At 35.3% G+C, this 15,538-nt stretch overlaps 4 protein-coding genes across 4 annotated transcripts in view; 2 read left to right on the forward strand and 2 right to left on the reverse strand.

Moving 5' to 3' along the window:
- Window positions 1-1,552, reverse strand: part of LOC123666383 (surfeit locus protein 4 homolog) — a 16,720-nt gene extending 15,168 nt beyond the window's left edge. The window contains exons 1-3 of the mRNA XM_045600480.1: window positions 1,401-1,552; window positions 1,145-1,301; window positions 254-415 (exon numbers count right to left, since the gene is read on the reverse strand). Coding sequence (XP_045456436.1) covers window positions 254-415; window positions 1,145-1,195 — 213 coding nt within the window. The 5' untranslated portion in view covers window positions 1,196-1,301; window positions 1,401-1,552. The remainder of the gene's footprint in view (window positions 1-253; window positions 416-1,144; window positions 1,302-1,400) is intronic.
- Window positions 1,553-2,477: 925 nt separating this feature from the next.
- LOC123661192 (ubiquitin-like protein 5) lies at window positions 2,478-4,264 on the forward strand. The gene is made up of 3 exons (XM_045596179.1): window positions 2,478-2,614; window positions 2,748-2,928; window positions 4,155-4,264. Exons 2-3 carry the CDS (start codon window positions 2,751-2,753, stop codon window positions 4,196-4,198), a joined length of 222 nt encoding a protein of 73 aa, XP_045452135.1. The 5' UTR covers window positions 2,478-2,614; window positions 2,748-2,750; the 3' UTR covers window positions 4,199-4,264.
- A 4,994-nt stretch (window positions 4,265-9,258) lies between these two features.
- LOC123662455 (pre-mRNA-splicing factor 38B-like) lies at window positions 9,259-12,676 on the forward strand. The gene is made up of 7 exons (XM_045597299.1): window positions 9,259-9,274; window positions 9,342-9,470; window positions 9,608-9,732; window positions 10,348-10,483; window positions 10,954-11,167; window positions 11,966-12,124; window positions 12,372-12,676. Exons 1-7 carry the CDS (start codon window positions 9,259-9,261, stop codon window positions 12,595-12,597), a joined length of 1,005 nt encoding a protein of 334 aa, XP_045453255.1. The 3' UTR covers window positions 12,598-12,676.
- A 260-nt stretch (window positions 12,677-12,936) lies between these two features.
- Window positions 12,937-15,384, reverse strand: LOC123666392 (glycine--tRNA ligase). The gene has a single exon (XM_045600487.1). The coding sequence runs from the start codon at window positions 15,263-15,265 to the stop codon at window positions 13,064-13,066; it is 2,202 nt and encodes a 733-aa protein (XP_045456443.1). The 5' UTR covers window positions 15,266-15,384; the 3' UTR covers window positions 12,937-13,063.
- Between the last annotated feature and the right edge of the window lie 154 nt (window positions 15,385-15,538).

Below are 15,538 nucleotides of genomic sequence, written 5' to 3' on the forward strand. Positions count from 1 at the left end.
AATTATATATAGCACTAATTATTCTTACAGATGAATAATTAAATCAGTTTGTAAATATTTTAGGATATACATTTCATAAACAAAATCTTAAGAGTATCTCAAAATACATTTAAGAACTTGTGTTATCATTATACTTTATTAAATGTTAAACTTTTAATTCTACTTTGTTTATTCTATAGCAATTAATCACAAATTATGATTTTAGTTTACTAATGATAAATGAACATAAATTACATGTAATATTACAACTTACCACAAATATAGTGGCAAGGAACTTTCCGCAGCCCCAGGACATGTCCATGTAATCTCTCTGCTCCGACCATTGGAACCACATTCTGAGACCATCCTCGAGAAATGTGGATATGAGGCACAGTCTTGCAACAGTTGGCAGCACATTTTTACCTTTTCTTATCACCTGAATACAAATATTTACTGTCAATAATAGTCACAACTAATAATATTAGGGTTTAGAACATCACAACTTCTTATCTTGTAAAAAAGTTATCATTTCTACACTAAGTATATTAAAATATAAGTAATGTACTTATATTTTATGCTTCACATACATATATTTAGATTGTAAATTAATGTATAATAACTTGAAGTCTCTGTTATCTTATATCATTCAGAACTATTTCATACAATATTTACATACGTTGAATAATTATTACTTTTTTATTATGAGGGTTATTACTACTGACTTACTGTTCTACATATATTAATATTTATTATTAAATTCCAGAGGAAAAAAATATGAGATTAATTTTCATTTGAATAAATTTGTACATGTTTAAAACGTAGGGATGTTATTTTAAGACTTATTTAATAAGATCAATATAATGGAAATTTAATTACGTTAAGTACTAATTCATTTTTTAAACTATTGTGAATGGAATTGTGATTTAGTATGTTTTTAATACATTTTTAGTCTCGAAATAAAGCCTAACACGAGTATATTATGTGGCTGTTAATTACACTAATAATTCATATTTTTAAAACACACAATCATAATTACTTTTAGGAATGCCAACAAGAATATAATTCCGGTGACGTGACAAAACCTATCCAAAGTACATGTTATACGTGAAATTTTGTGTATTAATTAAATAGATGAAAGAAAAACATTTTTAAAATCTTATTGTACCTGGTCTGCCACATCTTCCGCAGTTGAAACATATTCATTTGGAATTTGCATTTTCACCACAAAATCACTACACTACCACCTAATAATTTTTTTTACTGCCGTTGTACTCGTCGTCTCGTCGATCTTCGAATGACGTGTGGACAGTTGGATATACTTCCTGTTCATGCGAGATACATCATGTGTAATTATAGTTATAACTTGAAATTCTTACGTCATCATATAAGTTTTACGCAATAATTATTAAAAATAAACATACTTGATATGCTTTACATATATATTTCTGTCTATGCAACAAGTTGGGGTTTTAAAAGAACTTGCAAACGGATGTTTTTATTCAAGAAAACGATCCATAACTTAATGTCTACTTGACATTGGCAATAACTACATTATAATAAGACCGTGGTTGCGTTCCACCTAAGGCTCACAATGCCAACGCCCACGACCGCTGAAATTTCCATTCCACTAACGCAAAAAACGCCGCGGGCATTGTGGTCGAATTTTTTAAGTGACGTGACGATCGTTTAGCGTCACGGCACACATTTACCAGGTTTAATAGAATAACAATAGTTTATCAAACTATTATCATATTGTTGTTGTATTTATTTTTTTATTAATTTATTATTTTTGGCTTAAAATAAAACCAATTACAATGAAAAGTCAGTCAATATAACCAATACAATGAAACGTCACTCAATATAACCAATTACAATGAAGAACGTCACTCACTAAAACCAATTACAATGAAGGTCACCATCGCGAAATTCGTATATCTCGGCAGCACCGTGACCAACAGCGGAGGCTCTGACAATAGGCTTTGACGACGACGTCGATGCGCGAATCAAAAAAGCGAAAGGCGCCTTTGCCCAATTAAAACCGGTCTGGGATTCTAATGTGCTCACCCGGAGGATCAAGATGTCCCTTTTCGATTCCTTAGTGAAATCTGTCTTGCTCTTCGACTGCGAGACATGGAAAGAGACAAAGGGTCTGACGTGCAAGCTACAAGTGTTCGTCAACAAATGCCTAAGATTCATCCTGCGCAGATTCTGGCCGAACACTATCAGCAATGAGGATCTATGGAATCGATGCCACCAAATCCTGATCAAGCAAGAAATTTCTCAGCGGAAGTGGAAGTGGATAGGGCACACCCTCCGAAGACCAGAGGACAACGCCGCCAGGGTCGCGTTCACGTGGAGGCCGCGCGGAAGCAGTAGTGACCAAAGAGGTAGTGACGTACAGCAACGTACAGCGACTACAGCGGCGTTGAAGCGAACGAAAAGTTAGCCACTATTACTGTACTTACACAGGTACAAGTGGTAATAACTTACCACTTGTACCTGTGTAATAAGACCGTGCTGGCAACACTAGTTTTAATGTCAAGTGAAAGTGACACATTATTTAGTTTATTTGAGATAATAAACGAAAAACACAATAGTCTTTGCAATAGTTAACAAAAACGCCTAAAATACATAAGTGAGCATTTACTCTTAATATGTACTGAATTTTGAAATGAAGAGAAAAACCCTATATCTCCTTAATTAACGAATAACAAACCTTAGCTTATCACTTCTATTGTAAAAAAAATTAGTAACCTCAATTTTTTCAGAAAATGCTCGAAGTAACATGCAACGATCGTTTGGGTAAAAAAGTGAGAGTAAAATGTAACCCCGATGACACTGTAGGAGATTTGAAGAAACTTATAGCGGCACAAACTGGTACTAGGTACGATAAGATTGTTCTAAAGAAATGGTACACAGTTTTTAAGGACCACATCAAACTATCGGATTGTATCCTTTTTATATTTTTTCATCATGTCTTATATATTGCAGAATTAAGCTTTACTTAAGTAAGACAGTTTCTTTAACATTTATTTGTGCTATTTATTTGAGTGACTTCATAAACTAACAAAAGATAGCATCAATAAACACATGAGTTATGGCAAAATAATACTGCTGGACTTTTAGGGCCTGTTTCACCAGTTCTGGATAATCCTTTTTGACAGATGATCATTTCTACTAGATAAAAGTCTTTGATGTATTATACTTTTTCACAATCGAATTTCACTGTATTTATGAGATATATCTATATCGCAAATATGAACTTAAAACTTGTAGTTTATTGATTGAGGTGAAACAGGTCCCAATGACCTCTTCTATCTCCCGCTGCGAAAGTCTAATCTTTACTCTTTTGCTGGATAAACTTTATGCACAACTGGTGAAACAGGCCCTTAGTCTTATCCATGTAACAGATTTTACTATAGCACAGTTTACCAATCGGTGACTTAATAGATGTATTAATATTAATTACACAAATCGTAAAATAAATTGTGCAGCACTTTCTTTATGTTGCTCTTTTATAATCTGTTCGTAATCTTCAATACTGATATGACTAATATATCAACTTAAAAATTGTATAGTTACTTGCATCCACATGTAAAATACTAGATATCTATATATTAGCATGTGAAGGAAAAATGTTGTACCCCTTTTTAAGAAATATGTGTGGACTGAGGTGTATGAAATTTTGCACACGTATAGTTTATTTAAAGGAGAGCAGAATGCTAACATTTTTTTTAATTATGCATAAAAAATACATTGACTCAATAAAAAAAAACATTACACATTATTATGTATTTGAAACACACACACACACACATATATACGCTTAGGTGTAGTCTTTGAGAACCTTAATAATATTCAAACTTTAATTTAAATTAATTATGTCCAATATCGACCACAAGGCGACCACTAGTTTTAATTCTTTTATAATTGGTAACATATTCACTGTCTCTCTTATGGCCAAGTAGTAACCTTTAAAGACGACTGTTGTTGTCTCTACTCTTGTTTTGAGATAGTTATTTGTATTTCTTGAACCAACAATCTTGTGCGTAGATCATGTAATTAGAAAAGTATAAAATTACAGATTTTTAGATTTAATAATTATGTAGTCTGTAAAGAATACAAAATTTGTAACATGTATGTAAAAAAAATAATTTCCTTATCATAACATACAGATGAAATACACGATGGCATGAACTTGGAATTATACTATCAGTAACAGTGTTTATTATTAAATCTTCTATTTATAAGTAACTACTAATGTGTAAATAAAAATAAGTTCAAACACGCTGTTTCAATTGAAATCCTTATTTAAATACCTTTACCATGTTCAAGATGTAAAGTTTTGAAGGCCATTAGCAGACTACTGTGTTACTGATTTAATATGTATTTTATTTTAAACAGGGCAATATGATTTTTAAAAAAATGTTTATACTTTTTTTTGCAGTCCTATAGTCTTATATTAACTTGAAATTCACTATAATTATTTTGAATTTGTAAAAATTTATTTTATGTGATTGTACGAATTTTTTAATGTACTGCTTGACCCCACAAATGTTTTTTTGCCATATATGTTATAAATCCCCTTAATCCCCCCCCCCCCCTATAACTAACGGGTATTAAAAATAGATGTTGGCTGATTCTCAGACCTGATATGCACACAAAACTTCATAAAACTCAGTCTAGCTGTTTCGGAGGAGTATGTTAACTAACATTGTGACATGAGAATTTTATCTATAAGATTTTTTTTGTGTATGTTTCATGGCTTTCAATATTAAGAATGGAGTAGTGGGTTATATATATATACTAGCTGGCCCCTTAAACGTTGTTTTGTCGTATATGTTATTAACTCCCTTAATTCCCCTTCTCCTCCCCCCATAACTTAGGGGTATGAAAAATAGATGTTGTTCAATTCTCAGACCTACCCAATATGCACACAATATTTCATGAGAATCGGTCAAGCCGTTTCGGAGGAGTTTAACTACAAACGACGCGACAAGAGAATTTTATATACTAGAATATATATATATACAACTAGCTGTGCCCGCGTCTTCATCAGCGTGGAATTTAACAAAAAAGTTATTGTTCATTTCGTAGCGTTATAAAGTAATTAAATTTCTAAAATAAAAGTGGGCTAAGTTACTCTTTACTATATCGTAATAGGTCCAGTCGTTTCAGAGATTAGCCGAGACAAACAGACAGACAGACGGACAAAAATTGTAAAAAATGTTATTTTGGTATATTATATACTGTGTATACCATATGCAATTATTAAAAAGCGTTTATTTTAATATTACAAACAGACACTCCAATTTTATTTATTTGTATAGATAGAGATAATCTTATAACTTATAAATAAAAATGAATGTTGCTAGGCGTATAACTCGAGAAAGGCTCGACCAATTCAGCAAATTTATTTTTTGTAAGTTTAGGTCTGACTATAATCCAGTTATCGCCACAATAACACGCAAGCTTAAGAAAATTAAGAAGTCGACACAAAAACCTAAAATAGATGTCAGGAAACTCATGAACGCAAATATCAAAGCGAGTGTGGTGAATGATATGACTGAATGGGCAGTTGGTGTGGAAAATGAAACTGCGTGTTTGGTAGAGGAGTCATGGAGTCTGCTCAAGAACTAAGTTCTGGATATCGGCACGAAGTTTTTGAAAAGAGATTGGGTTCCTAAACAGAGTTGGATGACAGAAAAAATTTATAATCTTATGGAAGAAAGAAGACTACAAAAATTCTAATCATACTAAGTAAGTATAAAGAGTTACACAGAAAAATTCGTCGTGAAATCCGGTTTGCCCGCGATACATGGTATGAACGCAAGTGTGATTTTGTGGAAGACCTATATGCCAAACATGATGCATTTAACCTCCATAAAGAAATAAAATCCTTTATTGGATATAGAAAGACCACACACCAACTCATAAACGAACATAATGTCCCAATATTAGATATAACAGAGAAAAAACACCTATGGGAACAGTACATTTCTTCAATATTCGCTGATGACTCACGAAGTTTAGCTGTACCTTGTGATCTAAATGATGGTATTCTATCCTAAAAGATGAAGTCACAAAGGCTCTAAGAAAAGCATAAACGGGGAAAGCAGGGGGTCCAGGTGATCTTCACATAGAGGTACTTAAACTTATAGAAGAAGAAAACATTGATGTCCTCGTAAATTTTATGAAATCCGTATATAATTCTGGTTACTTGCCCAAGGACTGGTTGGTGTCTATTTTCGTTACACTGCCTAAGGAAGCCAATGCGAAAAAGTGCGAAGAGTTCCGAACAATTAGCCTTATGAGTCAAGTACTGAAACTATTTTTAAACATCATTCACGAACGTATAAGAGCTAAGTTTACCGAACAACTCACAGATAGCCAATTCGGTTTTAGATCAGGAGTTGGCGGCACAAGAGAGGCACTTTTTGCGGTGCAGGTTCTGGTACAAAAATGTAAAGATATGCAGCAGGATGTTTTCCTTTGTTTTGTCGACTACGAAAAAGCTTTCGATAGTGTTACACAATCGCTTAAATGCAATACTACATAATTTCGGCTTGGATGGCAAGGATTTACGAATCATCCAGAATTTGTATTGGAATTAATGAGCTTCTGTTCGAGTTGATATATATACTCCTTCCGGCCGATTGCGGTCACGGCGACTGCATTCAACTCCGTTTTTGTCTTTGGTGTGCTCGCGCGTGGCTTATGTAACCAATTTTTTGTGTAAAAGTCCTCGCACACTGCGCGCACGCTAGCACATCGTTAATATAATTATAGCTAAACGTCGCTGGTGGTCGAACCTTTAGTTCATCTCGCTTGGCGTCCAGCTCATAGAGCCGCCTATCCTCAAAGTTCTGGACGCTAATTTTAACTAGCGCCCTCCACTCTGGCCGTCCGGCTGCCTGCTGATCCCATTGCAGCGGGTCGATGCTACACCTCTTCATGTGTCGCTTGAGCACATCTTTGTACCTGAGGAGTTGACCGCCATGCTTACGCTTGCCTTCCTCAAGTTCCGAGTAGAAGATGCGCTTAGCGACTCTTTGCTCCGCCATACGCGACACGTGTCCACACCACCGTTCGAGTTGATAAACAAGAAACAAAATCTGTCGAAATTAAGAGGGGAGTTCGACAGGGCTGTATATTATCACCTACGCTATTTAACTTGTACTCTGAAACAATAATAGCGGAAGCAGTTGAGGACCTGCACTGCGGAGTTAAAGTAAATGGCCAGATCACTAACAACATTAGATATGCCAACGATACAGTCCTCATCGCGTCATCTCCTGTAGACATTCAAAGACTAGTCGCCAGAGTGAATGAGTGTAGTGAAAAAGCCGGCCTTAAGATGAACATCTCAAAGACAAAATCATGGTCATATCGAAGAACAATAATATCGACTTTGACGTAACAATATGTGGCCAAAAACTAGAAAGAGTGCGCAGATATAAATACTTGGGTACGTGGCTTAATGAAAACTGGAACAGCGATCAGGGAATTAAGGCTCGCATTGAAACGGCTCGAAGCAACTTTAATAAAATGCAGAAAGTACTCTGCAATCGCAGACTTAAGATCCTTTTGCTTAATCGACTTCTACGTTGTTACATCTGGCCCATACTTCTATACGGATATGAGGCATGGACTATAAAAGAAGACCTCAGGAAATGAATAGAAGCTTTTTGAGATGTGAGCATATAGGCGTATGCTAGCCATTAGCTGGACTCAGAAGATCACGAACGTGGAAGTTCTGCGACGCGTCAATCAGAAACGCGAACTTTTGCAGACCGTCAAGATGAGAAAAGTCGCATATCTGTGACACGTGCTTAAGCACAATATATACGAACTGTTTCAACTCATTATGATGGGAAAAGTTGCTGAAAAACGAGGCGTAGGTCGCAGAAAAAAGTCCTGGGTATGCAACATCCAAGAGTGGACAGGCATCGCGAGCGCCACCGAACTCTTTCGCCTCGCGAAGAATAAACCGGTAAAAAATAAAACACTAAAAAAAAACAAAAATTGCGATCACTTGGACAACGTTACATTAACTGAACTATGCCCGGGCAGCTAGTTATACCTTGTATCCAAAGAATATTCTATATCATCAATGAACTTGCTATGTGATTAGGTTGAGTTTTTAAAATTAAACATTTAAATACTCTTTGAACTTAAACTTATAAAATTGCTATGTCTATCACTATCACTTCAGCCTATCGCAGTCCACTGCTGGACATAGGCCTCCCCAAGTTCGCGCCAGACATCCCAGTCTTCCGCAATCCTCATCCAGCCAACAACCTTACGTAGATCGTCGGTCCAACGAGCCGGAGGACGTCCCACACTGCGTTTGCCAAGACGCGGTCTCCACTCTAGGACCCGTCTACTCCAACGGCCATCGGTCCTGCGACACAGATGACCAGCCCACTGCCACTTCAACTTGCTAATTCTGTGGGCTATGTCGGTTACTTTCGTTCTCTCGCGGATAGTCTCATTTTTAATCCTATCTTTGAGAGAAACCCCAAGCATAGCCCGTTCCATTGCACGTTGAGCGACCCTAAACTTGTGGACCAGACCCTTCGTCAGTGTCCACGTCTCGGCTGCGTGCTGCGTTTTTTTTTTTTTTTTTATAACAATATGCGGCCTAGTTGGATAATATGGCCTAGGTAAATTGCTATGTAAAAAGTATTAATCATAACTCAAACTCAGTTTTCTTATTATAATTTTATTGGCGGTACGAGTGTGTAATAAAATCAGAAATAATTATGTTAAAAAAACTAATTGTTCATGTATACTAACATTTTAAATCTCAAGTTTCTATGTGTTGAGAATCTACACTGCATTAATTACGTGCTATATAGAAAACATTTCCTAAATATATTTTTTGCGTCAGTTTGTTTTTTTTAATAAAACATATTACAACACATTATATACTATTTATTTTGTTTCTTTTGTAACTTTGCCTAAAATATGTTTTATTGCGCGTTGCGGTGTTTGTTATTGTATGCGTTATTTGGCAGATAATTATATAAAGTTTATGTTTTCACAACGTGGACGTTGAGCGTACCGTCATAAATACTCTGTGCGATATTTAAGTTGGCAATACTAATTACAAACTCGTCACTGGCAATGGACGTCATTTTATAGTACCTATTTGTTGCACGCTACTCATTGAGTAGGTATATTTTGGAGGCAAAAAGCTATAAAGTTTACAAAAGTGTTTTATGCCTTGACATAATTTTCTACTCATACGATAAGTATTAGTGATTTAGTAGTAAAATGTCAGAAGTTGAAGGTATGTTTTGTTTCAAGCTTTCAATGATGCTAGGCGACCAATTTTTATTAACGGTTTATATTTTCAGATTACAACACACAGAAGCCTGTTAAAACAAGCAAGCAGCATAATATATTACCAATATGGGGTAATGAACAGACTATGAATTTGAACCCTTTAATATTAGCCAATATTCAAGGTTCTAGCTACTTCAAAGGTAGGTAAGCAAACAAAACAATGCCGAGGTGTATGGACCACAGTCGTTTTCGTATTTGATATCGTTCAATATTTCCTACGACATTGCGGTTAATGTAGATACTTGAAACATATATTAAAATGTAGTTCTGTCTCCAGTGCATCTGTTCAAGTTGAAGACATACCATGAGGTGGTCGATGAGATCTACTATCAGGTGAAGCACCTGGAGCCGTGGGAGCGCGGGAGTCGCAAGACGGCGGGGCAGACTGGCATGTGTGGCGGCGTGAGTATGTTATTAAACAACTGATTTCACTTTATCCCTTATAACTCATAATTCAATTAATATAGTATAAATAAATGTATTTGCTAGCAAACGAAAAAAACCGACTTCAATTACTTTGACAAGTAATACAATGTAGGTAGATAAAAAAATAGTAAAGTAAATACGCATTATCAAAGATCACTCCAAAAGTTGTAAATAGATCTCGATGAAATTTAAATGTGACAACATGATAAATGTCCACTTTCAATTAAATTAAAAATCATTAAAATCAGTACACCCAGTAAAAAGTTATGTGGATTTTAGAGGGTTTCCCTCGATTTCTCTGGAATCCCATCATCAGATCCTGGTTTCCTTATCACGGTACCACACTTAGGATATCTCCTTTCCAACAAAAAAAAAGAATTATCAAAATCGGTTCAGAAAAGATGAAGTTATCCTTGAACATACATAATAAATATATATATTATATATATATGTGTGTATGTGTGTGTGTATTTACACGGTCGAATTGTAATTATATCGACTGTAAGGTTGAGAATTCCCCGGTTCGGCTGCTCCAATTAATGAGTTTTATTTAAATTAATAGGTAATTGATGTTTTGTTATTATTTTCCAGGTTAGAGGTGTAGGTGCAGGAGGTATTGTGTCTACTGCATTTTGCCTCCTCTACAAGCTGTACACACTACGGCTGACCAGGAAGCAAGTAAATGGCTTACTGCAACACACTGATTCTCCATACATCAGAGCACTTGGTAGGTATGATTATAAATACTATAAATATCTTATATATCAAGGCATTACATTATAAGTTTTGAAAATTACATGGTTATATGCATAGATATGAATACTATTTATTGTACGGGACTAACTATGATTTTCATTTTGAAACTCCTGAAATTTCGGTGTCAATGCAGGTGCCATGGTAGCAGAAGTGTCACAGTGGTCCTAGTAGAAAAAAAGTTTCATATTACATTTTTTGTACTTAAACTATAAAAACTACTAAAATCTACTTTTAACTAATGTATCTAGATCTTGACGTAACTAATCTAAAATTGGTAATATTAGAAAGAGCTGAGCTGTAATCAATAATGAACTAGTTTTGCTTATAGCAATAAGCAAAACTACTTGTTACATCAAGTATTTAATAATAGAGAGTTTAAAGGTAATTATTGTAACTTTTTGACATGCAAGATGAAAACTATTTATTTTGTTTTTATTTTAGGGTTTATGTACATCCGGTACACCCAGCCTCCAGCAGATCTCTTTGATTGGTACGCAGACTACTTAGATGATGAAGAAGAGGTGGACCCACGTGCCGGTGGTGGAGGCTCCACGACCATGGGAGCCCTTGTCCGACAGATGCTTATCAAATTAGACTGGTTCAGCACACTGTTTCCGAGAATACCAGTTCCTATACAGAAGCAGATTGAGCAGAAGTAGGTATTTGAATGAAAATTAAATTCATTTTTTTTATTAGTATGTTAATGAACCTAACCTATTTATACATTTCTAACAAAACAACCAAAAATCAAGTGTCGTCTTTATCAGTTTTTAAGTATGTTTTACCTTCAATGCAATCATGTATTTGCAAAACACCATATAATACTTTAAATAGCATTTGAATATATAATAATTGTTGTGTCTAAAATGTTCTAAAATATTTATTATGCACTTATATTATACACTTGTGTGTTCAACCGTGCTTCTCTGGCACAACTGAAAGCCATTAAACCAATCAATCAATCAATGTTAAATGTACAAAGCTGTTTGTGTTCTACTAAAATTTTAGCATTCATTTTATTGTTTTTCTACTTAATTAAATTATTTACCTTAATTGTGTGTGACCTGGCAACTTCGTATCGCCTTATTTTTTTTTTTTTTTCTTAAATATAATAATTGCATTCAGCCTGTAAGATCCCACTGCTGGGCAAAGGCCTCATTCTCCGTGTAGGAGAAGGATTGGAGCTTAATCCACCACGCTGCTCCTCTGCGGTTTTGCAGATGGTATGGTGGAAACAATAATTACATACCTCAAAATAAAATATCGCCTATCTCTCAAGTTGGATCACACTGTACACGGTGTGCAAATTTGATTAAAATCGGTTAAGTAGTTTAGGAGTCCATCACGGACAAACAACGTGACGCGTAATTTATATATATATATATTTAGATAAAAAGCAGATATAAATTTGTACAGTACTACAGTGATCTAAGTAAATTAATATTTAATATAGACTAGCAGAGCACAACAGACAAAGCAACGCAGCAAAACCCGCTGCTAACTATCGCAGTGGTAATAGCAACGCTAACAGCAATTACAACACGGGGCGAATGGACTCGGACCGACGCGAACACGACGATAGGGATAGACGTGATTATGGGGATGGAGACAGGTGAGACATTTCCAAGTTATTAATTAACCATGGGAAAGTATTTTTGATGAGGTAAAATACACGTAGGAATGCATTAGAGGGCAAAAATGAATAATGTAACACAAAGTTGCTTTTTCTTTTTAAGAAATATCATTTAACTAAACATAATTAAATATATATATTTTTCAAAGTAGCATACCTTAACTTTTCATTTTTTTTTTTAAAGTATTTTAGCTTTTGTCATACCAATTTTTTATTACTTTCACAGACATGGCAGAGATAGGCCTCCCAGACGCGATGACAGAGATAGAGAAAGGGAAAGGGACCGCGAGCGCGAGCGTGACCGTGAACGGGACCGAGACAGGCGCGATCGTGATCGCGATCTCAACCGTGATCGCCATCGAGAGCGATCACGTTCGAGAGACCGCCACCAAGACAAAGCCCGTGACAGACATCGTCAGAGATCACGCTCAAGAGACCGACGCTATAGATAATACCATGAGAATTTAAAACATCCATTAAATTGTTTACAAAGTGTATTTGACAATTAATTAAATTTAGTAATAATGTTAACTATGGTTTTATTGAATTATTGTTAAACAAAATATTACAACAGCTCATTATAATGGTGGAACTGTTCCATATTATATTACATAAACATATAGAAAAGCACTCTTAATTTATTAAACTTTAAAAAAATCTTACAAAATAATATATGACAAACAAAATGACATAATAGTAAGAGAATTAAGTTTTTTATTGTATGAGTTTTCTACATTGAGATATAATAGACTGGCCAAATAACAAATATATATTAAAATTATAACAAAATATAAAATTTCAAATTATTTATTTCTGCTATTCAAGCTTAGTGCTAACAATAATAAATACTTTATTCAGCAAGTAATTGATTTCCATTATAATAGGAGCAGCTGAATCAATAATGCATTGCGTCACTTGTTAAGCAGCTGCACCTTTCACATTTTCTTGTTGTTCGAATTTAGGATATTTTGTTTCAACATCTGCCCATGATACTTTACTATTTGACAGATCTCTTACTACAGCCGGCACATCATCTAGAGGTAGCCGAACCTGACCCATGCTGTCCCTTTCTCTCAATGTAACTGTATGGGGTTCTTTCATGGTATCAAAATCGACAGTGATAGCATAAGGGACTCCGAGTTCATCTGTTCTAGCATATCTCCTGCCGATTGAGCCAGAGGAGTCATCAACTTTATGAGAAACATCTACATAAGTAAGTTCCTGGGATAACTTTTTGACAAATGGTTGGAATTCCACATTACCACTTAATGGTAAAACAGCACACTTCATAGGTGCTACAGTTGGAGGCAAGGAAAAGTAGGTTCTCTGCTCATCTCCCTCTCTCATCCTAAAGTTTTGTTCTAGAAGACAATAAAGAATTCTTCCAATACCGAAAGATGGCTCAATCACACTTGGAATGATCTCCTCTACATGGACAGTTTTTTGACTCTTTTTAACAGAAACAAGGTTTGGTGTTAACTTGAAATCACCATTAGAAGTAGTCAATATATATTCTCCATTACTTTCCAATTCAAATTGTAGTTTTTCCAATGCAGCAGTGTTCATTGCAGCTAGAGCGTCATTTATTAGCTTAGCATCTTTTTTAAATTCTTTACCGATGGTAGCTTTATTGGGAACTGCTTCCACAATTTCAACTTGCTTTGGTGCAGGAAGTTTCTTCTCGGCAGCTAACCTGATACCAGTTGCTTTAGTGTGCTGGGTGAGATCATAGGCTGATCTGTCTGCACAGCCAACACATTCAATCCACCCGTAACTTGATAAGCATTCAGCATCCCAACAATCACAGGCATAATGAGCCATTTCATTTCCCATGTGCTGTCTAAATCTCAGCTTCTTAGGGTCAATGCCAATTGCTAACATATACAAATGAATTCTTGCCATGAAATATCCAAGTGTTTCATTATTGACAATGCCCTTGGATACAGCTTCACCAATAGTTAAAATTTCAGCAGGCTTGCCCTGCTCCTGATTATTAGCAGAGTACATTAACATTTTCGTGTCCTTAACTGATTCAAATTTAGGGTGGTCTTTAGTGTCACAGAAGTGTTCTATCTCACACATGGTGAATTCTCTCACTCTCAAAAGACCAGAACGTGGTGAAATTTCATTTCTGAAAGAATTACCAATCTGCGCTGCAGCAAATGGTAGGCGGCCTTGATTAAACTCTAAAAGACGTTTGAAGTTGACAAAAATACCCTGTGCTGTTTCTGGTCTAAGAAAACCTTTCACTAAGCCAGAGGGTCCAATTTGAGTATTGAACATAAGATTGAACTCAATGGGAGGAGTCAACTCATTACCACTAACAGGAGATTTCATGTCAAACCTTTTCATCAAGGCTGACATCTCATCAGCATTCATACCATCTAGTTTTACCAGAATGTCTTCTATCTCAGCTTTCAAATCAGGTTTTGTATTTTTTTCACTTTTTATTTTCTCTAAGTGAGCCTTAATAAGATGATCTAATCTAAAACACTCACCACTTATAACATCTTTCGTCATCAGATCCGCAAATCTCTCGACATGTCCAGAGGCTTTAAGCACAGGTTCTGGTGTTAATATTGAGCAGTCTACTTCTAACATCTGCTCTTGGAGAATGAAGTACTTTCTCCAAAGTTGAATCATATTACTCTTAAGCGCACACCCCATTGGGCCGAAGTCATACTGTCCAGTAATACCGCCGTAGATAGCAAAAGATTGATCATAGAAAAATCTTCTTTTAATCAAGTCTTCCATTTTAGCTCTGTCAAATAATTCTTCAGCTGGGGCTAAACTTAATTCTTTGTCTTCTAGAACTTTCTTTCTAGCTTTTAACTCTGCAACAGCTTTTTTAATATCGATCTCCGGAGCTTTCTCTTCTTTCAGCTTTCTTACTATATCACCTTGTTCTTTTACGCTAGCGCGTAAAGGAGCGAGAATTTCTTCGATTTTGGGATCTGCCATGATTATATCTTTGTACGGATTTGGTATTTTAATCTTCCGATGAGCCTTATTGCTCCCCCAATACGAAAGATTATGAGAAAGTTTAAGTCGTTTAAAAATCACAGGAAGATGTTTACTAATGTAACTACAATTAGCAACTAAATGTAAAATGTGTCTCATTTAAATGCGAAGAAAAATATCTTTAGTTAAAAACCATCTGTAACCCGGTGAAATATTATATGGACGCGTGGTAAAAGCTGACGAAATACGAACACCACGAAAACGAATTGCACAATGACTTTGACAATGACAAATAACATTGACAATTAATCTGACAACGATACAAAAGTGATGACGAAAATCAGGTAGAAACTAGAAACAAAGTACGCTATTTTAGAACTTTTTAGCGATGTTAAAATCTTAAAGATGTTAAGCGATTGTAATCATACCAAT

This window comes from Melitaea cinxia, chromosome 2, assembly GCF_905220565.1.
Source record: "Melitaea cinxia chromosome 2, ilMelCinx1.1, whole genome shotgun sequence".
In the NCBI taxonomy this organism is placed as follows: Eukaryota; Metazoa; Arthropoda; class Insecta; order Lepidoptera; family Nymphalidae; genus Melitaea; species Melitaea cinxia.